The 23,328-nt window shown below is 38.7% G+C and overlaps 2 protein-coding genes across 2 annotated transcripts in view; both read left to right on the top strand.

Annotated features, from left to right (window-relative positions):
• The window catches only part of kif1aa (kinesin family member 1Aa), a 134,020-nt gene extending 126,552 nt beyond the window's left edge, over positions 1–7,468 (top strand). Inside the window, exons 46-48 of the mRNA XM_052130720.1 lie at positions 312–504; positions 3,363–3,481; positions 3,585–7,468. Coding sequence (XP_051986680.1) covers positions 312–504; positions 3,363–3,481; positions 3,585–3,627 — 355 coding nt within the window. The 3' untranslated portion in view covers positions 3,628–7,468. The remainder of the gene's footprint in view (positions 1–311; positions 505–3,362; positions 3,482–3,584) is intronic.
• A 4,344-nt stretch (positions 7,469–11,812) lies between these two features.
• On the top strand, positions 11,813–22,964 carry scly (selenocysteine lyase). The gene is made up of 13 exons (XM_052130732.1): positions 11,813–11,907; positions 12,682–12,815; positions 12,910–13,019; positions 13,105–13,205; positions 13,317–13,500; positions 14,133–14,260; positions 15,317–15,478; positions 15,565–15,671; positions 15,795–15,831; positions 17,068–17,151; positions 17,298–17,400; positions 17,966–18,041; positions 21,337–22,964. Exons 2-13 carry the CDS (start codon positions 12,685–12,687, stop codon positions 21,488–21,490), a joined length of 1,377 nt encoding a protein of 458 aa, XP_051986692.1. The 5' UTR covers positions 11,813–11,907; positions 12,682–12,684; the 3' UTR covers positions 21,491–22,964.
• The last annotated feature ends 364 nt before the right edge of the window (positions 22,965–23,328 follow it).

Here is a 23,328-nt window from a genome sequence, read left to right as displayed (position 1 = left end):
TTTCATAACAAGTACAGTTGTACATTATTATGTATGTAGCCTGTCTTGTTTTATACATGTTTAAATTAAGAAATTTTTTAAATATTTGATTTAAGTTTGGTCTGTTACAGTTTGAAATGCGTTTTTGTCATTTAGCACATTATCGTCAACTAAAAGATACTATTTAAAAAAAAAAACTGTCTAAAATGAATGAATATGACATAACAAAATATTGAATAATTTGAAAGGACATTTTTTGTCAAAAGAATTAAAACAAAAAATGGTGTAAAAATGATCACTGCTCTAACTTGAATTATTTTTTTATGTCACAGCCCTATTGTGTCAAAGAAAGGGTATTTGCACTTCCTGGAGCCCCACAGTAATGGTTGGGTGAAGAAATATGTGGTGGTACGCCGGCCTTATGTCTACATCTACAACACAGATAGAGACACCGTGGAAAGGGCCATTCTTAACCTGTCCTCAGCACAAGTGGAATACAGTGAAGACCAGCAGGCCATGCTAAAGGTAAACAACAGACACACACAAAAACAAGAAATTTAACAGAATAGCTCAGTTCCAAAACCTAGTAAGCTGCTTTGCTGCCTACTGCCTATGTAGACAGCTGCCTTCTAAGGCAGCATCCTTACTATCATGGAACCTTGTAATGGACCCTTTTCTCATTTCCAGGTTTGGAATACAGAAGTAAATTATTGTAGGGTAAACTTATATAGCGGTGAATGGGAGACCACAGCAAATATTATTTTTGTTTACTCGTTTGCTCCAACAGCAAAATAATGAATCCACTTTTAGGTTTCCACAACAAAAAAGGAAAAAAATGGAGAGTGCTGGATATTAGAGAAAATGCTCAATTTACTGTCACTTCCTCAGCAGACAGCCACGGCCCATGCAATTTAAGTCTAGGCCTTCAGTGCGATTCATGCCTTTTAAGAAAGGACAGTTTCACAATTAATAAGACACCGTATGCCCATCATACATTACGTGGCTGTCAACTAATAATACCAATTGAAATTTAAAAGAAATGTCCATGCACGAAAACCAGAACAAAGGAGGTCTAATACCAAGAATAAGCTCTCTAATAATATTTGCGATTTCAATTTTGTTTACTATAAATTTAGTTTTGTCAGGGTACACGGTTATTTTTCAAAACTTCTGACATTGAATGCTCAAGCAGCCTAATTTACACTTAGAAAACTCCTGATGTTGCTATAACAATGCAAAAAAAAACACTTACCAATTTGCTTGAAGTGAAAATCAGTCCTCCTTTCCTGTTTAATTAATCACTCACACAATCATGCAGAACATCTTAAATGGCATTTACATTTATGCATTTGGCAGATGCTTTTTTATCCAAAGCGACTTACAGAGCACTATCCCCCCAGAGCAACATGGAGTTAAGTGCCTTTCTCAAGGACACAATGGTGGTGGCTGTGGGGTTCGAACCAGTGTCCTTCTGATTACCAGTTATGTGCTTAGACCACTACACCACTACATTTGATCTCAAATGATTTTTACAAAGATCTCGTGCTCTTAAAGTGTGATTGCATCATTTAAGGCCAGCTAGAAGGCCTGGACTGGGAAATACCCTAAAGACCACACCTACAAGAACAAATAAATCAGTCTGATTGGCTGATGAATCTGACAGTCTGACATTAGATGTCTATTCACTCACACTGTTGAGGGATTCTGTGGAAATTCGGAAGGCCTGACGGGGTGGAGCTCAGACTCACGTGATGCTTCGAATAAGGAGCATGGCTTCCGGCATGCAGTTTGTGAAACAGTTGTGACACTTGGCTTGTAAGCATCAAGGAATAAATTCTGATTGGATAATTTTTTTTGGTTTTTGCTATTCGTTTGTAGATTAATTAGGAGTTGTAAGGGATTGAAAATACATAGACAAATGGTCAATGAGAATGAAAGGATGAAAAAATATGTATTTATAAGGCATGTTACGCCAGCAGAGAACTATTTGCTGGCCCTGAAAAATCGCCACTGTCAGTAGATATATTAGAAACCCCATCACAGCTATGGTAACTAGCATTTTTAAACTAATTGCAGGGTAATATAACACAAAGCATAATGTTATAATTAAATTTTAAAAAAAAGAACATATAAAAAATAGGGATGTCCCAATACTGGAATAGGAATTGAATCTGATACCCCGCTCATGTACTTATGCTCGTAAAAATGCTCTGATACCAAAAACCGATACCATCTTATGTATGAATGTCATTACGTATGTCATTCTTAAACCACAAAGGTTGCGATTTATTGAGATAAATAAATAGAGTTTGCTTGTGTTGTGCACTACAAACGTGAGTGTTTGTGAATGTGTGGAACCGTTTTAGAGATACTTGGCTCATACACGGAAAACACCATCATGAGCATCACACACCTTGTTTGTTGCAGATGACAGCGAGCAGAGCGCTAATTCACTTTGTAGTACGAGACACTACATATTTAATTAAACAGCAGCCTTTTGCGATTTAATAATCACCTTGAATCACATAGCAACTGGCTTTTCCAGATTGAGAAAATACCAGCATACCAACACAGAAACACTTCCAATTAAAAGCTCAGACAAAATAAAAGCTCAATATAAAGAGAAAAAGTATGACATTAAAAGATTACAACTGCATACTTATGTAATATTCACTGTAATACTACTAATAATAATATAAAATAAATAGTAATTGTATTATATTTAAGCAAATCTCATCTGTAATGCTCTGTTATGCAGCACTTTATTTGACCAAAATAATCCAATGTTGTATTTTGGATTGCCCTGTGTTGTGCTGCATTTCTGTATAAAAGTACTTCATTTAATAAAAATAATACAATATAATGTTGAAAATAAATTGTTATGTTTTCATTTGATGAAAATGTTTTAATGAATTATTTTATTTAAACGCCATTTTGATTAAAAAAAAAATTATAAAAAAAAATAAAGTAATCTGTTTATATGGAATTTCACGAAAAAAAACAAAAAAAAAAAACAGGTATCAGACTTATCGGAGAGTGCCAGAAAGGAAGTATCTAAAAAAATTGTATCGGGACATCCCCAAAAAAAAAAAAAAAGGTTTGCTAGATTTATGCTGCTAAATAAGGTGGAAACACAGTTTGTGAAAAGGGTCCATTGAACAATTTGTAATGCCCTAGATAGGCAGCAATTAATTTTTAATTACAGTGAACTATGTTTGTTATCAATACTTTTCAGTAATTAAGATGCCAGGTTTTGGAACAGCCTTTGTGTTGGGCTATGACATCTTAAAATGAACAGAGCATAAATCTTACATTCAAAATCTTTTTGAGTGAATTTACTCTTTATGGACTGAAATGTCATCCAATGTCTACTTGAAATGCAGACCCCATACACGTTTGCGGTATGCACAGAGCATCGTGGGATTCTTCTTCAAGCCAGTAATGACAAGGAGATGCATGACTGGCTGTATGCCTTTAATCCTCTGCTTGCTGGATCTATTAGGTAAAGAGGATCAATGGCCAATAATACATCTATTTATAACTCTTTCACTTTAACAACATACCCTGTCATACCAACAATGGCTAAACTCTCTCCTTCCCCTTAGGTCTAAACTGTCCAGAAGAAGAGCCGTGCAGATAAGGTTTTGAGATCAACACATGTATACCCACTGTACAACTCTCCAAGGACAAAACACAAAAGACTTACCTTGTAAATCTACTGACAAAGCCCCAAATTTCTGTGCTTAAGTCTCTCACCCCTGTACCTCTGTTATACCTAGTACATGTGTTTACCTGCACCTACCCACACTAGAACCTACTGTGCACCTGTACATCAAAGGCCCCATTGTTATGTGTCTACAGTGGCCTAAATATTCAACTTATAGCACCAACGGATCAGGCTAACTACCTTATTGGGTTAGAAGTAGTTGATGCTTATGTAGCCTACAGCAACAGCTTAGAAAGAAACATGGCTGGCAATGGAAATTTGACAGATCTAAATTTGTTACTGTGAAGAGTGAAGTCCATACCACAAGGCTGTGCCTCATCTCAATTTCAGTGGAAAAATGAAGACTAGTAAATTATTATGTCACATGGCCTTATTGTGTTAATCCTGAATTATGTAAGTCTTTAAGTTTAAATACTGATCAGTATTTAAGTTAGAAGACAATATGTTTATTCATCTCTTGGCTATGGCCAAGATAGAATTGATCAATGATAATACATTTTTAGCAAGGAACACATGAATCACATCATATTACACTCTTTCTCTCTTTAAGTGCAGTTCTTGGACAGAGTCGAACCCATCATAAATACTCATATACCTTTATAATGTTTGCCTTGTAAGGTCTGGAAATGCATAAAGATTTCAAAATAATCAGGACACATGAGAAAAAAATTGGCAACAGAATATGGTTACATTCTCATACCTCTGTATGAGAAGCATTGTAAAGATTTGGCCTATTTTTATTTGTATTTTTTTTTTTTGGAGTACTGGTCGGTAGATTTATCTAAAATGTATCATAATGTAGTCTCGTATTTTATATAGAAAGATTATAAGTATCCCTAGAGTGTCTTATATCTGTCTAATTTATTTTAAAAATTTCTATTAAAGTCTTATCTCGATAGATATTTATTTGACATGTTTTATTTTATTTCAGGATGTATTTATTTACAAAGACTGTAATGTTTTTGAAGAAGTACAGTGCAATTTCTGCATATGGCACTTTTTGTTATCATGAGTTGACTAACCTCGCTTTTACTGACCACACTGCTCTCATTCCCCCAACACAGTGAAATGCATTTGAGGAACAGGATAGAAATGAATGCTGGGATAGCTACTATTACATGTAGATTACTTGAATTTTACGTTTTAGATATGTTAAGTAGTTAGTTAAGAAAAGGGATTTTTGCCAGATTTATCAGGTAGAGAGAAAACAAAAACACCATACTTATCAACCCAAATCATAAATGAGTGTGTGTGTACAGTGGTAAAGTGAAAGGTTTTAAAGATTGTTTGAACAAATCAAAATGTTCTACAAACTCCCCAGTAAGATAGATGAACTATAATTTGTGTGCCTCTACAGCATCATGCTCTGTTTTTGTTTTATAATCTTAATCATCTCAAACCCTGTACACTTTTTAACATGGTGAACTTCCACTTTCAGCTCCACCCATTTGTGTCATCCTTTCTCTTTGTGTGTAAAAATGTTTAAAAACAGTTTTCAGTTTGTTTGCATTTTAAAGGAATATTTCGGGTTCAATAAAAGTTAAGCTCATTCGACAGCATGTGTGGCATAATATTGAAAAAAATCATTAAAAAAAAACACAAATCTGAGCTTAAGGCACTTACTGTAAAATGGAAGTGAATGGGGTCAATCTGTAAACATTAAAATACTGTTTCAAGAGTAAAGTCACAAGATGTAAACAATGTGTGTGTTAATGTGATTTTAGTGTTATAAATCACTTACTAACCTTTTCTGTGTAATGTTATATTCAATTTTACATCTTCGTTGCCATGATGATGTAACGCTGTAAACCCTACAACAATGATTTAAACATCTTTACAGCTCAAATAATACACATGTTTTAACAGAATAATTAATGCAAGTGCTTTTTTAAATTATAAGTTTCACATTTCTGCCTTTTTAAACCCTCCAGAAATTGGCCCCTATTCACTTCCATTGTAAGTGCCTCGCTATTTTTTTGTTCTTAAAGCAAAGAAGGGACAAGTTGAAGATATATTTTGTGGTAATCAACATTATGCCACGAATGCTTTAGATATAGCTTCACATATACTGAACCCGGAATATTCCTAAAAGACATCTTGCCCTGCACTTAATGTGACTAGGTATAATGGCTTTTACCAAGCATATCTAAATATGGTTTAAATTATCTTTTTATCTTCTTTCACTCATGCAAAGGAACAAAACAGCCCATTTATCCTACCAGAAACATTTTACGTTTCTCACCTGTTACAACATCACCCCATCTCTGTATTCCAGAAATAAGCCCTGCTGACCATCCAAAATTGTTCAGCTCTGATTGTTGTGGTTATAATCGGATGATATATTGCTGCATTTTATATTCCGATTTCCATTTTGTCTCAGGTCTTTTCCTTGTGATGTGCGTAATATCAATAGGCTTATGTTGTGCAAACCAATAAGATGCTTTCTACGTTATAAAATGCCAAACAAAATGTGCATGAAAATCTGGATCAGTATCACTCTGGATAGTTGCAACTGCTGACTAGTTTAGACTCAGTCTAACTACTTTTGGATTATGGACCCTGACATTACTAGGCTAACATAATACCATAACCTCTTATTTCTATGTATCAGTGTTTTATACAGAAGCATTTGCTAGCAAGTGTGGAGTCCTGTGTGGCAGATCATGACTTAGGTAGTCACTGGAGCAAAGCCCACAGATCCACAATTGTTGCTTTTAAAAAAAGCCAAACTGCTTATTATGTGGTGTGATTGAGTGATCCTGCTCTTTTGAAATTGCAAGCATTTTCTTCATATTGTTCAGAGTGCAGACCAACTGTTTGCATGTGGCCTAAGGTGTTTGGCAAATATGTAGATTAAAAACCTGCAAGAGACAGGCATACAAGTATGACTGAGGCCAGCCAACCTGCAGGGAATGCTCCGTACTGAAGGAATCTGACACTGAACAACTCAGATTAAAGCCTGTGGAGTATATGTTTGAGGGATCATACACATATAAATTCATATAGATTCAAGTAGGATTTGCAACACTTGTGTTTGTTTTATTTGACCAGCTCTTTCTATAAATAACAAAAACAAATGGTATACAGTTGTTACCCATTCCTAAAAGGATTCTCATTTACTAATTACTTTTCTTTTGTGTTTTTTCTGGTTCCGTTCTCTGTCACGTCTAGTTCAGATTAAAAAAGGCTCACTCACTACTTTTAAAATGGCATAAGTCAATGGTAATAGCAGATGCATTTTTCAATGGTTGACTTTCAGATTGACAATCATTTCCAGTTTGAAGTACATGCATGTAAATGAGAGTTGTCTTAGTTTTTTTTTTTGTTTGTGCATCTTGTAGAAAGTAGGCTAATGCAGAGAGCTGAACAGTGTTCTTCATGTTATATCCTGTCCTGCACCATTTCTACAAGCAATTTACATAAAACATTATCATGTACCCAATATAAAGGCATCATGTACATTTTTTCATCTTCCAAACTGAAAGCAGGATGAATCAGTTCTCTTCATGACACCAATTATTTGTGTGCTTCCATTCGCCTCTTATGCACAGACTCCATTCACAGGCATTTTTCTAACGGTTTCTCTTGGTTTTACTTGCCTTTGTACATAAACATGATTGCTGTGAATGTTGTAATATGCAGTTTGTACCATCTTTAACGGGCAGTACTTCAATGTCACTTTCTGAGTGTTGGATATGAGTCAAATGTTTGTGTACACTTAACACATTGTCAGTTATGAAATAAATGTTGAACTTATGCAACACAGTGAATGACTTTTGTGAGTGTTTAATGATTCTCAATGTAAGCCATTGCTTTATGAATGTAAAGATACAGTGTGCGGAAGATAGGAATAAAATATGTTGAAGATTTGCCTGATTTCATTTAAAGATTTCAAGCTTTCTGTAACCACAAATACAAACAAAATATAGAATAGTAAACCCTCTAATTTATATATGCATTGTTTGCATTTAATAGCTTCACTGAATTAACTGTAATCTGATTCTCATTCAATTTAGTTGGGTTAATATGTCAGTTTTGTATTGTTCTGTGACATCCCATGTCCCATAGGTGGTGCGAGAGAGTGAGATCTTTTACGGACATCCCATGTCACACAGGTGGTGCGAGAGAGTGAGATCTTTTACGGACATGTCCGTCGTGTGTGTGTGTGTGTGTGTGTTTGTCTTTTGTTTAAGTTAATCATTAAAAATATTGTTTATATCGCCAGGCCGGTTTCGCCTCCTCCTTTCCATTGAACTGCTTTACACTGGTGCCGAAATCCGGGAAGGAGGAGGTATAAGCTAGAGTAGAGTTCTCGCCACTACCATCCACCAAATGCTGTCAATTGAGCTTAAAGGGTTAGTTCACTATACTGATCCAAGATGGCAGCGCGGTAACACGCAAATCCAAAATGGTGCTATTTTGTTAAAAAAGCCCGACTTTTGCAGCACATGGACATCGGAGCAAACAGTGTTCGTGTCTACCATCGCTGCATGGTGATCTGCAGGAGGCGGTACGTGTACTCTGCTTGCTGCAGAGACCAGGCCGCCAGTCCTTGGCATCGCATGATGCTGGTGGCCGGGGGAGAGGACGTCGTAAGCGGAGTGCGAAAAAGTCAGGCTTGGCAAGAGGGCGGGGGTCCATGCTAGGCTAAAAACAAACCCTAGTAAGTAAGACTCGCGGTGGTGGCTTATGTGTTTACATCAACACGGAATGGTGCAAGAACTCTATGATAGTCTCTAGCAACTGTTCATCGCTGTTGGAGCTTGTGACTGTTAGATGCAGACCTTTTTACTTACCACAGGAATTCACCACTGTTTGCATAATTGGAGTTTGCATTCCTCCCAGAGCTAACGCTAAGGAAGCGCTCTGTGAACTGTATGGGGCTATGAGCAAACTGCAGAACACTCACCCCGATAGACTGTTTATTGTCGCCGGAGATTTCAACCATGCGAATCTCAAGACAGTGCTCCATAAATTCCATCAGAGGGGCGAACGCTTGATCTTGTTTACACAAACATCCCAGGCGCGTACTGGGCGGAGCCCGGCCCCCACCTCGGCTACTCAAACCAAATCTCTGTTATGTTAATTCCAGCATACAGACCGCTCGTCAGATGCACAAAACCACTTCAGAAGCACGTGAAAACCTGGCCAGCGGGAGCCATCTCTGCTCTTCAGGACTGTTTTGAGTGTACTGACTGGCACATGTTCAGGGAGGCTGCAACATATGGCGATTCTACCAACTTGGAGGAATACACAGCATCAGTGACCAGCTACATCAGCAAGTGCATTGATGATGTCACTTTCTCCAAGACCATCATCACACGCTCCAACCAGAAGCCGTGGATGACTGCGGAGGGGCGCACGCTGCTGAGGACCCGAGACTCCGCCTTCAGAGTAGGCGATAAGGCAGCCCTAAGAACAGCTAGGGCCAAACTGTCCCGGGCAATCAGAGAGGCAAAGCGCGCACATGCCCAGAGAATCCACAGTCACTTCCAGGACAGCGGTGACACGCGGCGCATGTGGCAGGGCATCAAGGCCATCACCAACTACAGGACAACATCAGTTGCCTGTGACAAAGATGCCTCCCTTCCAGATGCGCTGAACGACTTCTACGCTCTGTTTGAAGTGCAGAACGACGTGGTGGCGAGAAAGACCACCCCTCCTCCCAACGACCAGGTGCTCTGTCTATAAACGGCGGATGTGAGGAAAACTCTACGTAGAGTCAACCCACGAAAGGCTGCTGGGCCAGACAACATTCCTGGCAGAGTGCTCAGAGGATGTGCAGACCAGCTTGCAGATGTTCTTACCGAAATTTTCAACATCTCTCTGAGCAGCGCCGTCGTTCCAAAGTGCTACAAGGCCACCACCATCATCCCCATGCCAAAGAAGTCTTCAGTGTCCAGCCTAAACGAATTCCACTAACACCAATCATCATGAAAAGCTTCGAGAGGCTTGTCATGAGGCACATTAAGACCCAGCTGCCCCCCTCACTAGACCCACTGCAGTTTGCGTATCGTCCAAACCGTTCAGCGGACGACGCCATCGCCACAACCCCCCATCTGGCCCTCACCCACCTAGACAAAAAGGACTCATACGTTCGAATGCTGTTCATAGATTTCAGCTCAGCATTCAACACAATCACACAGTCAGTCCGGATCGGGAACACCATCTCCACCACCACCATACTGAGCACTGGGGCCCCCCAGGGCTGTGTGCTCAGTCCACTGCTGTTCACTCTGCTGACTCACGACTGTGCAGCAATGCACAGCTCGAACCACATCGTCAAGTTCGCAGATAACACGACCGTGGTGGGTCTCATCAGCAAGAATGACGAGTCAGCATACAGAGAGGAGGTGCAGCGGCTAACGGACTGGTGTAGAGCCAACAACCTGTCCCTGAATGTCAACAAAACAAAAGAGATGGTTGTTGACTTTAGGAGAGCACAAGGTGAATTCTCTCCGCTGGACATCGACAACTCCTCTGTGGAAATTGTCAAGAGCACCAAATTCCTTGGTGTTCACATGGCGGAGAACCTGACCTGGTCCCTCAGCATCAGCTCTATCACCAAGAAAGCCCAGCAGCGTCTCTACTTTCTTCGAAGGCTGAGGAAAGCACATCTCCCACTCCCCATCCTCACTACATTCTATAGAGGGACTATTGAGAGCATCCTGAGCAGCTGCATCACTGCCTGGTTTGGGACTTTCACCATTTCGGACCGCAAAGCCCTGGAGAGGATAGTGAGGACAGCTGAGAAGATCATTGGGGTCTCTCTTCCCTCCATCAAAGACATTTACAAAAAACACTGTATCCGCAAAGCAACCAGCATTGTGTACGACCCCACACACCCCTCACACAAACTCTTTACCCTCCTGCCATCTGGCAAGAGGTACCGAATCATTCGGGCCCCCATGGCTAGACTGTGTAACAGCTTCTTCCCCCTCCTCAATACTCAGAGACTGGTTTGACACACACACACACGTGTCCTGAGTTACACTTTAATTACTGTCACTTTATAACTGTCTGCTACCTCATTAACTGCTATGTGCATAGAACACTATCTCATAGTATGTTATGTTTACGTTTTTAGAAACTGTCATCTTTTTGCCCTACTGTGTACTGGTCGGCGCTGCACTGTCTCTCACTGTGCCTATTGTCTTGTTCATTGTTAGAAATTTCTTGTACTGTTCCATACTTTTTGCAGATGTTTGCACGTGCACTTTATATAGGTATATAGGTATTTTATTTAGTTGTGTTGTCTCATGTGGTTCTGTTTTTGTCCTATGTTGTTTTTATGTAGCACCATGGTCCTGGAGGAACGTTGTCTCGTTTCGCTGTGTACTGTACTAACTGTATATGGTTGAAACGATAATAAAAACCACTTGACCGACTTGACTTGACTTCACCTAAAATTGAAAATGATCCCATAATATGACTTTCTTCTTTCAGCCAAACACAATCAGAGTTATATAAAAAAAAATATCCTGGCTCTTCCAAGCTTTATAATGGGAGTGAATGGTACCTTAGATTTTGAAGCATTGTCCCGGTGGGCCGATGCACTTTGGGGCCAATCAGGGACGGACTGGCCATCGGGAGAACCGAAGGTGCAGATGGGTCGGCCGCGATAAGCAAAAATTATCAGTTCTTTATGCAGAACGGACCACAAAATGGTACCGCGATATGCAGAAAAGGACAGCAAATATTTCATTTTCATTTTTTATTTTGGGTGAAATATCTAACCAATTAACTCGTATTGAACCCGGAATATTTCTTTTAGCCATCAATGGCCTACTGGGGCCACTCCATTTATAAAACTGCTGTTGGGGTGATGTTTTTAATAGTTTAAAACAGCATTTTTCAATAGTAATAATAAAAAAAAAACACTGAGCACAAATGTCATGAACCAGGGTGAGGGCTTAGCTCATGAATATTAATTTAGTACCATGACATTCGGTTACTTGCCTAAATAATTGGCTGGAAGAAAAGTGGGCGATAGTCATGTAGCGAATTAAGAAACAGTATTATCTTGAAGGCTTGTCTTATGTATGACCTAAACCTTCGCCATAGTAGAGAGAGCCCAGTGGCTGTCTGTTAGAGGAGGGATTAAACCATGTGCGTTTCCTGATGCAAAGCCAAGTGTGTCGCGTCAATAAGTGTAACTGTGAATCATTGATAAGACACACACACGCCAAAGAGCAAGAGAGGTCAGTAAACTAATTATGCATAATTACAAAGGTTTATTAGCCTAGTCGTTATCTTCCTGGTGGCTTCTCTTGTAAAACGATTGCATTGGGGATTCAAGGGATTTTAGCTATCAGGCTAAGCTAGTGGCGTTGACGTCACTTATAGTAACGTGTCTCCACCTAGTATTATCACACGTATAATACTGTGTTTAATGAATCGGTTGTTCTGTCATACAGTATTTGAATTATAGCAGCATGATGCTGAAATTTATTATTTAGATTGCTCAATTTATCATGTACACCGTATGTCTGTCAACCTCTTTGTTGACATTGGCTTTACTAAAGTCTAAAAACACATTTACCTCTAATACTGTGATTCTCACGAAACCTGTCGGGAAAATGTCCTGTCATAAATTATATTTTGCATAAATGAAGCCTACATTAAGACCATAAGGGTTATTTATTTATTTTTTGTGACTCATCACTTTAACACCGTCATCAATTAAAGGCAGTACCAAGGGATTACTACTTTGATTTATAAATAATTTACAATTGAAAATAGTAATATAATGATCATCTTTTTTCGTATAGTGACATCATTATTTGTTTTATTTTTCTAAAAATAAATATAGGACCAGGAATCATCCATGTGCCTACACAGCCTATAGCCACCACTCCTATATTCCTTTTATTTAAATTAGTGATCATAGCCAAGTGCATGCATTTATGCTAAAGATTTGTGTCCTGTATTGCATTCACACTGATGTATGTTTGTTACCTACAAATATAATCCAGATAATGGCTGAAAAGTATGGTCCTCCTGTAATTCTGGATCATAATTTATGGGGCAGCTTTACAAACAATGCTGGAACTGACTTTGATCATCATGTTGCTTTGGACCACCATTCTATGGTTGATGGGCCAGACAGGTAATGAATAGGCCATATCAGTTCTAGACTCATTTGCATTCAATCTGCCATATACTAAAGAATGTGGCTTGTAAAACAACCTCATCTGATACAGAATATATATGGACTACAATGCCACAACCCCAGTTGATCCAGAGGTGGTCAGAGCTGTCACTGATGCTCTAACTGATGCGTGGGGTAATCCCAGCAGTAATTACCTGCCAGGTATGTGACTCTCACACACATACAGCAGCAGACCTCATAATACATCTTCGGAACTTACTGTAACATTGTTTCTCACTGATTCTAGGTCTGAAAGCCAAAGACATTATTTACCATTCTAGAGACACCATCGCAAGGATGGTTGGTGGAAAAGCAGCAGACATTATATTTACATCAGGAGGAACTGAGGTGAGGACTTACTTGCAGTTGGCCAAAGCAAAGCATACAGTTCAAGCAGAAATTCAGCATACTAGATACAGACTGAATACTATTTAAATTATCTCTCTTTTGGTCCTTCAGGCCAATAATTTGGTGCTTCACACAGCTGTGGAGCATTTCAGGAAGAGCAGTACTTCTCCAGAGGCAGGCACAGACAGCCAGCAGTTGAATGGAAGGGACACCCTCCCCCATATTATCATCTCCAATGTGGAGCATGACTCCATCAAAGTCACTGTTGAACACTTGTTGAAAGAGGGCAAAGCAGGTTTGCAGGACTGGAGTTTCCTCTCAAAACTATAAATGAAGACACTATCCACGATTCCACTATCAGGCCATTCGATGTGGACATGCTATTGCGTGCCAGGGCCAGTTGCATTCCCACTGTAACTTCCGGGGCTTCATCGTGCCCCCTCAGGCTTTCTCGGGGCCAGTGGCCAAAGCTAAATTATCTTGCTGTTTACATTTGATATAAATTTGATATTCTAGATAACTAGATAACATGATACCTTAGCTTGAGCTTCTCTATTGTTTTTGAAATTGGCGGGGTGTGTGACTTTGGCACCGCAGCGGCATATTTAGGGCAGGTTTTTGGCCAATGCTGCAGAGTTATTTGCCCGATAGTTGGAAAGCAAATCGATTTTGGTCTTGCGGCTCGAGGTCCAAGGCTATTGGTTCCGGCTAGCCAGTTGATAGCCCTGGCTCACACTGGTCCGATAGTGGAAAAGAGGGTATTGTTCTACCGTTGTAAGATTGTGATCATATTGTGCCACATTTAATTTTTGCTGGGAATAAAAACAAGGCTGTGAATTATAGAACAGTCCATCTTAAAATACCATCTTAGAAAACATCCAGTGTGCTTTGATTGCACCTGATTTTGAACTGATTGGATTCTTGTAGATGTCACATTTGTGCCCGTTTCCAAGGTGACGGCACAGGTGGAGGTTGAGGATGTGATTGTAGCAATTCGTCCCACCACCTGCTTGGTGTCAATCATGCTGGCCAACAATGAGACAGGCATCATAATGGTGAGCATATTGCCATGAGAACACACACAATTATGGTAAAGGATAATTCACTCAAACTGTAAATTCTGTAATCATGTACTCACCCCCATGTTTTTCCAAACCTCTGTGACTTTCATTTTCTGTAAAACACAAAATTAGATGTTTGGCAGAATGCCTCAGTCACCATTCACTTACATTATAAACAATATACATAGAAAGTGAATGGTGACTGAAGCTAACATTCTGCCTAACATCTCCTTTTTTTTTCTACAGCTAAAAAGAAGTCATATGAGCTCGAAAAAACATGAGGGTACATTTTTAAACGAGAGTAAATTATGACAGAATTTTAATTGTTGTGTTAATTATTTCTTTATTAACAACTTAAAGGGATATTTCACCCAAAAATTTAAATGTTCTAATCATTTACTCACTTACATGCCATCCCAGATGAGTATGATTTTTCTTTCATCTGCTAACACAAAGATTTTTAGATTAATATGACTGCTCTGTAAGTACTTTCAATGCAACTGATTGGTGGCCAGACATTTTTGAAGCTCCACAAATCATATAGAAGCAGCATCAAAGTAATCCATAGGACTCCAGTGGTTTAATATATGTCCTCTGAAGCGATGCAATCACTTTGGGTGAAAAACAGATCAGTATTTTACTTTTTATTTTTTTACTATAAATTCCCACTTTCACTTTGAGAAAGTGAAAATGGAGATTTATGGTAAAAATAGGACTTATATATTGATCTGTTTCTCACCTACTTGTGTCATATTTCTTCTGAAGACATAATTAACCACTGGAGTCATATGATGACTTTTATGCTGCCTTTATGTGATTTTGGATTTTGAAAGGTCTGGTCACCATTCACTTGCATTGTATGGACCCAGAGAGCTGAGATATTCTTCTAAAAATCTTTGCTAGTGTTCTGCAGAAGAACGTCATCCACATCTTGGGGTGAGTAAATGATGAGAGAGTTCACCCAAAAATGAAAATTATCCCTTTTTAGTTTGTTCTACAATGATTTAGTATGAACACCCAATGTAACAGATCAGACATTCATCTCAACAGCCAATTAAGGATATTTGTCAGAGGGTGAAGGAAGTAAACAAACAAAGGTCTTCATCAGCTCCCAGAATTCTCCTGCATACTGATGCAGCCCAGGCTATTGGAAAGATAAGAGTGGATGCACGTGAGCTGGGAGTAGACTATATTACCATCGTAGGGCATAAGGCAAGTAACAAGAGTGCTGTTAATATATAACCTCACTAAAAGCCTTGAAATATAGAGATCACAGTCCTATTGATGGTGTGTTCCAGTTTTATGGCCCTCGAATTGGTGCTTTGTTTGTGAACAGTCCCGGAATCACAACCCCAGTGTACCCTCTGCTTTTTGGTGGAGGACAAGAGCGCAACTTCAGACCAGGGTTTGATACAGTGTTATTGTGTGGTGTTTCATATATGAGTGCTAAGGTATTTAACAGAATTAAAACAAGAAGTTTGTTACTGACACTGAGATTAATACTGTTTGTTATCTCTTTATTTCTCAGAACTGAGAACACCGCAATGATTGCTGGTCTGGGAAAGGTAAAACCCACCATATTACTGTTCTTATCAATAATCACAAGTATCTTTTTTTATTTCATTATACTATATTTTAAGCCCTACCATCAAACTCAGTGCCTCTTTGCTTGACATCATGGGACAATTAAAAGAAATAAGCCAAGACCTAAAAAAATATTTGGACCTCCCAAAAGTCTGGTTCATCCTTGGGAGCAATTTGCAAACACCAAGTTACCACGTTCATCTGTACAAACAATAGCACACAAGTATAAACACCATGGGACGATGCAGCCATCATACTGCTCAGGAAGGAGACGCATTCTGTCTCCTAGAGATGAACGTAGTTTGGTGTGAAAAGTGCAAATCAATCCCAGAATAATTGCAAAGGACCTTGTGAAGATGCTGGAGAAAACAGGTAGACAAGTATCTATATCCACAGTAAAACAATTCATATATCCTGAAAGGCTGCTCCGCAAAGAAGAAGGTCTGATGAAACAAAAATTTAACTGTTTGACCATCGTTATGTTTAGAGGAAAAAGGGCGAGGCTTGCAAGCCAAAAAAACACCAGCTCAACTGTGAAGCATGGGGGTTGCAGCATCATGTTGTGGGGTTGCTTTGCTGCAGGAGGGACTGGTGCACAGCACAAAATAGATGGCATCATGAGGAAGGAAAATTATGCAAATATATTGAAGCAACATCTCAATACATCAGCCAGGAAGTTAAAGCTCGGTCGAAAATGGGTCTTCCAAATGGACAATGACCCCAAGCATACCTCCAAAGCTGTGACAAAATGGTTTAAGGACAACAAATTCAAGGTATTGGAGTGGCCATCACAAAGCCCTGATCTCAATCTGATAGCAAATGTGTGGGCAGAACTGAAAAAGCGTGTGCGAGCAAGGAGGCCTACAAACCTGACTCAGTTACACCAGATCTGTCTGGAGAAATGGGCCAAAATTCTGGCAACTTATTGTGAGAATCTTGTGGAAGGCTACCCAAAACATGGCAAAGGGTGACTACTTTGAAGATGCTAAAATATAACACCGAGATTTTGTTTTGTTATTCCATAGTTTTGATGAGTTTGATGATAGTTTTTGACTAAAATAATAATAAAGAATAAGTGTTTCAATACTTTTGTGTGTGTGTGTGCGCGCGAGCGCGCGCATATGTGTGTGTTATTTTTTGTGGGGTACTCAAAATCTGACTGAGTTTATGTATGTAAAATAGACTTGAATTACTTTGCTTTGTTTTCTTTTATTAAGGCTGCAGAGTTGGTAAGCTTAAATCTAGCAGAGTATGAAGCCCATTTCCTGAACATCAGATGCTATCTAGAGCAGAAGCTGATTGTAAGTCCATTTTGTAGTTTACTTTAATATTGCTGACAGGTCTTTTTATTTATATATATATACACACACACACACACACACACAAATCTGTTTAATCTCCTTTTTTTTTTTTTTTGTCTTATATTTCTGAAATTCTTTATTTTCAGGCTGTCTTTGGAAAAGATAAGATTAATTTTAACAGCCATTTTCCTGGCTCAGACATTTTGCCCAACACATGCAATGTGTCCATTTTGGGAAGAGGACTTCAGGGTGAGTTGGAGGATGCTGTCCTAGTTTTGTTCTTTGTCTTTTATAGTACTTGAAGGCTGATTTTATGCCAGGCTATCCGTAGATACACAATTTCACATTATGCATATTGCCCTGCAAAGGGAAAACACATTTATTACACATTTTGTCAAAACTGAGTTATGACTGAAATCTCTTTGTCTACAGTATGATCTGTCCAGTGACTGACTGATTTGGCTATACAATGCTAAGATTCAGAGAAAACTTTTAAAAACAGGATGAGGCTGTTTTAGAATCCATATTTAGCTGGAAAATCAAAAAACTGAAACCATTTTTCTCAGTTTCAGTGTTGGCGTAGTTACTACATTTTGACTTTGAAGGACAATAATTCTATAGAGATTCATTACAGACACATTGTTACATTCAAGCAGTATTAATTGAAATGTAACTCTGGTGTCTCCATTTTCCCCCTAAAGATTTTTTTTTAATACATTTCACACGTGTTGGTCATAAGTAGGTCAGGTCTTGACCCTGTAGATTTGTAAAACACGAGAGCTACTTTGAATAATTCAGGCTCCCCTCGCCATAGGACGAAGAGTGCTGTCCACCTGCAGGAGGTTGTTGGCTAGTGTGGGTGCCGCCTGCCACTCAGACAGAGGAGATCAGTAAGTAATCTGTACTTGCAATTGAAAGGGTTAAAATTAAGATGTACTTTGGGGTCAATATCATTGGTGGGGTGGGGTGGGGATGGGTGTATTCTATTCATTGCCTGAATAGAAAAATGCCTAAAATATGGCTTAAACATAAAAAAAAATTCAATTAATGTCTTTTATAAATCACATAATGTAACCAGCATTCAAAATAATCAAATTAAATACTTCTCTTTATCTTATGTTACCAAGCTAAACCAAATAACCTTGTAAGAGTATACCTTGCGTGTAAGCTTGTGGGTAATATTTCATAGTTGGTGAGCTTTGAGGATAGTTAAATTCTGCCATGCAAAGCTGTCCCAATTTGGAGTGACTATTTGCTCCCAGGTGTAAAGAGCACCAGTCACACAGCATGGCTATATTTTGCAACCCAGTAGTCTGATTAAAATGTAGAAATTTACAACAAACTACACTGGTGTAACACAAGTTTGTTTTCTAATAAAAGTGTTGCTGCAGCGGCATGGGGCGTAATGCCGGTGCGAATGCCCTTTTTCGTGCAGGCAACCCGGGTTCGGATCCTCCTTTTGTCCCACACTTTTTTTCCATCCTTTTTCCTGTCTCTAATCTTTTTTTTTTTTTTTTTATCCCCTTTTCTCCCAATTTGGAATGCCCAATTCCCACTACTTGGTAGATCCTCATTGTGGTGCAGTTACCTCAATCCGGGTGGCGGAGGACAAGTCTCAGTCGCCTCCAATTCTGAGACATTCAATCCACGCATCTTATCACGTGGCTCGTGGAGACTCCGCATGTGGAGGCTCATGCTACTCTCCGCAATCCACGCACAACTTCCCACTCACCACTTTGAGAGTGAGAACCACTAATCGTGACCATGCAGAATTTACCCCATGTGACTCTACCCTCTCTAGCAGCCGAGTCAATTTGTTTGCTCAGGAGACCTGGCTGGAGTCAATCGGCACACCCTGGATTCGAACTCGCAAGTTGCGACTCATGGGGTGGTTGTCAGTGTCAATACTTGTTGAGCTACCCAGGTCCCCTCCTGTCTGCAGTATTAAGATTTCCTTTAATACTACTTATATAAATGTATTCTCACTGTGATTTGGTCACGGTGAAGATCAGGGAGTTGAAGGTAAGCGGTGGGGTTTTTCTATCACACATGTTCCTCCTCCTGGGTGAGAGAAGTGATTGCTTTCTCCCGCAGCTCCGCAACAGTCATGCATACATTGTATCGCTTATTTTGTGAAAGTCTTGGAAGACTAACCCTTTAATTTAACATGGTTTTACTATAGTAATATTGTAGTAACCATGTTTTTTGTTGTAAACCATTGTTTTGATGCAATTAACCATGGTGTTACTACTGTAGTATGTTGTGTTATGTGTTAATAACAAAGTGTTAATAGAGTAACCATGTTTAATTTTGAGATTACTATGATTTTACTACAAAATACCATGGTGATACTATGGTTACTGTAGTAAAATTAGGGATGAGCAATGTGACCAATTTATCACGATAATGATATACATCACGATATAGTAAAAGTTTTCTTAAAATTATTAAAAATTGGTTTATATAAAAAAACATATTGTAATGCCTATTTTCGGAACTCCAGGCAGTGAATTAAATTCTTTATAAATGAAAATTACTTCCTCTTTATTTGGAATAAGACAAACAATGTCAAAGTAAATAAAACCAAAATGCTAAATATAACAGTATGCCACATTTCAGTTTATTGTTATTGTAAATTTTCCTCAATCTTCTCAAAGCAATGCGACAAAGAAAAAAACTTAAGTAAAAAAAAAAAAATCTAAAATAAACAAATAAACACTTCTTGAAGAAAATAATGTACATCTTGCAAAATAAATAAATAAATGACAGAATGTATACAGAGTTCATTTTTAGCTTTCATAATATTCTTTTGCGTGTTTAATTTTTAGGTGATAAAACAGTGTATTAGGAGTGATCGTTGTGCAACACAGTTGGCAGATACAATTTTTCTGCTTCGTGACCTGTTTGGGAGTCGTCCTGTTCTGTGGAGATTTCTTTGTTCATTTGGGGTTTTCCTTGATCAAAAATGATTGAGTAGCTCGAGAAATCCGACTCTGAGCTTCACTGTCTCTGGAGCACAAATATCGGAAAGCCTGCTGGACTCACACGCACTTTGGAGCTCCAGAGTCCGTGCACTCCAGAGTCACTAGAAACATTCACGTGTCAGATGAGAAGAATATTTTTTGCACTTTTGAAGTGCCAAACGTGAGATGAAGGTCATAATATTTTCTTGGGTAAAATGTTCTGTGCCGGAAAACCCCTGTCCTTTTTTCTTCAATTCTCTCAGTCTCACGTGAAGCCCTGCCAACTGATAGATATGCCCACGCTGCCCACATTGATATTTACATATCGTGATATACACGTTATAGCAAAATCTCTATCGATTGAAACTTTATATAGTCGGCACAATATATTGTACATATAGCCCAGCCCTAAGTAAAACCGTTATTTACTTTTGAATGGGAAGGTTAGGGGTAGGGTTTGGTATAGGCTGTCTGTGGGACTCTAAATAAACAAGCTGCAGTGATGCCCCTATACTGTATTTTAGTATTTAATAGGTATCTGACACTATTTGCACCCAGGTTGAAATCAAATTTACCACTATTTGCTTCAGCGTTGGGGTGCAAATAAATATGTGCACTATTTGCTATAGGCTGTAAATAGGATCTACCACCTTTAAAAATTAGCCTTGAGAAGGGCTTACTCCGTCATTATTTACTAATAAACAGGAGATCTGCTTTGAGGATTGTTGTGTTTCTGAACACTAGTCTCTTGTGCTGATGCTCTTAAAAAGGATGAAGCCACGTCCACACTAATTATTTCATTTGAAAGCGCATTCATTTTGTTACGTTTACGACCACCAAAAATGGAGCGTTTCGATAATGCTCTCCATCATTGCATGCTTTTAAAACAATAATGTTTGGAAACTGAAAATATTCAAGTATTTAAGTACTTTAAATTATGACTATTTATGGGATCCTCTACAACAGGGTAATGCAGCAGGCATTACGAACAGCCAACCCGTGGGTCCAAGGGGGGCAAGAGTTGTCACTAAGTACGCTATTTTCGCTTGAAAATTTGCAACACTTTATTGCATCGCTGTTAGTGGGAAGAGGCCCTTATATGTATACGTTTATATTTATTATATTCTTTTCAGATGAAAATGTTTTCTCTTTAGTTTAATAGTTTTTAAGAAATTAAGATCATATTGTAAGATCATAATGTCATATTCCGTTAACTCCTCAGAGCTTCCCATATTCTTCTGAGCAGTGGAATTCCATATGATGTGGCTACCAATGCTCTGAGGATCAGTGTGGGTAGAAGTACCTCGCGTGAAGATGTGGACATTGTAGTGAAGGATTTGAGAGACACTGTAGAGCAACTGGAGAGCATGAACTAGTGCCATTTGTTCCTTGGGGCACCCCTGTGGCAAGGATGTTGCACAGACCTATTGATATTGAATTCTAACTGGAACTAATCTTGGCTGAACTATGTATTTGCACAAGTACATTTTTGGTTAGATAGTGTCATGAGTATATGCCAAGGAAGCAGTCTACTCACCTTTCAGTAAATTTATTAGTTTTGAGTCCAAATTATGTCATTTACATACAGAGGTGTTAACTATCAATTTTACGTCCAAACAAAAACATTGTCCGACAAAATTAAAAAGATGTGTGTCTCTTTGATAGATTAAAAAAAAAAAAGCAAGAAAGCCATTTAAACCTAGCATGTTAGTTTACATGGCTTCTCTCTCTCTCTAAACACTCTCTCAGAAGGAGAGCAAGACATTGCAACACGAAAATAATGCAAAAGTAACTAACGTGCTACAACTTACTCTGTCAGAGTGATGGTGACAGATAATGAGTAGTTGTAGCACAACGTCTACTTATGTGATTTATGCATTACTGAGGAGGTTTTTTTATTTTGATTTCGGGCATCCTAAGAGATGTAAGTCCATATAAATGCAAATCATACGCGACAATACTGAGAGTTTTTGCTTGGTTGTGGTGGGAGATGTGTACACCCCACGTGATGTCCTTTCTTGAAGCTAATTCCCAAATTGACATTTTATAAATTGTAATCACTTAAAGGACACGTTAAGCTTAAACTTAAAAAATCTAAATGAAACATACCCCCAAAACACCTTTGACTCTCACCTTTTTCGTGAGTTTGCATCCCAGAATTACCTTAATGTTTCAGGGTTATTTTAGAACCACATGGATCTAAAAGCTCTTTCCTTTACAGCAGAGTATCATATTTAATGTAAATCAAATTAGATGTACCATGATCAATGAGCTGCAGGGTATTTAAAAGATCAATGTAAATAGTTTAAAGAAACTTTAAACAGATTGCATACGACTATTGGCTTAGCCATGGTAATTTCAGGTCACAGTTCTCCTTCAACAGGGTTTTTGTAAGGTATTTGGAGTCAGTTTACCCCTCTTGATTTTATATTAAAAACACTGTGATATATTGTATATGTTCCTGTAATCATAGACATGTGGTTGCACTTGTATGGCCTCTGATGCACTAGATACACATCGGGAGATGATGCAAACAATATTCATCACATACTTGAAAGATGTATAATGCAGTAAAAGATATTTATAGATTGTATTGATTGCGATGTAGATGTACATACCCTATGTTTCATGGAGAGAAAGAGCCCTCACGTGTACATTGTAATTTGGAGGCTGCATTTACAATGGGATATGAAGTAGTGTGCATGTACAGAATGAAGCAGAGATGTCTGTTACTAAAACAACAAAGCTGCAACAGCATTATTAAATGAGCTAAATGGTCTCTGTTTTTTTACTTCACATTGTTGAGTTGATAACATCCCCTGGCACTGAATCATTAAAGTTTATATGCTCTACCAAACTGCCCCAGTCTAATCCCTTGTTCTCTTTCCAGACACACTTTTGGCCATTCAGACAGAAATAAATATTTAACATGAAAATGATGCTCACTGTAATCTCTAATCACATAGCGCATGCATGCACACCAGTCACACATGTTTTAGTAGGTCTTCAGAGTTCAGAAGTCTCATTACTCGGGTGTCTAGAGCCAGAGGAGAGGGCAACCTTGTGCAAGTTGGTAACGCAGCACAAAGGCAACGGCCGGGCCATGATGAGCACCTGTGCATTGTGACGTCTTTCATTACCTTTACAGCTCACCGGGCCAGACCTGCTGCTCTCCTCCGCTCACCCAACCCCACCAGCTGGCAGACGGTTAGGT

This window comes from Xyrauchen texanus, chromosome 7 (assembly GCF_025860055.1).
Source record: "Xyrauchen texanus isolate HMW12.3.18 chromosome 7, RBS_HiC_50CHRs, whole genome shotgun sequence".
NCBI lineage: Eukaryota > Metazoa > Chordata > Actinopteri > Cypriniformes > Catostomidae > Xyrauchen > Xyrauchen texanus.
Note: the sequence above shows the minus strand (reverse complement) of the source record. Positions and strands in the feature narration are given on the sequence as shown.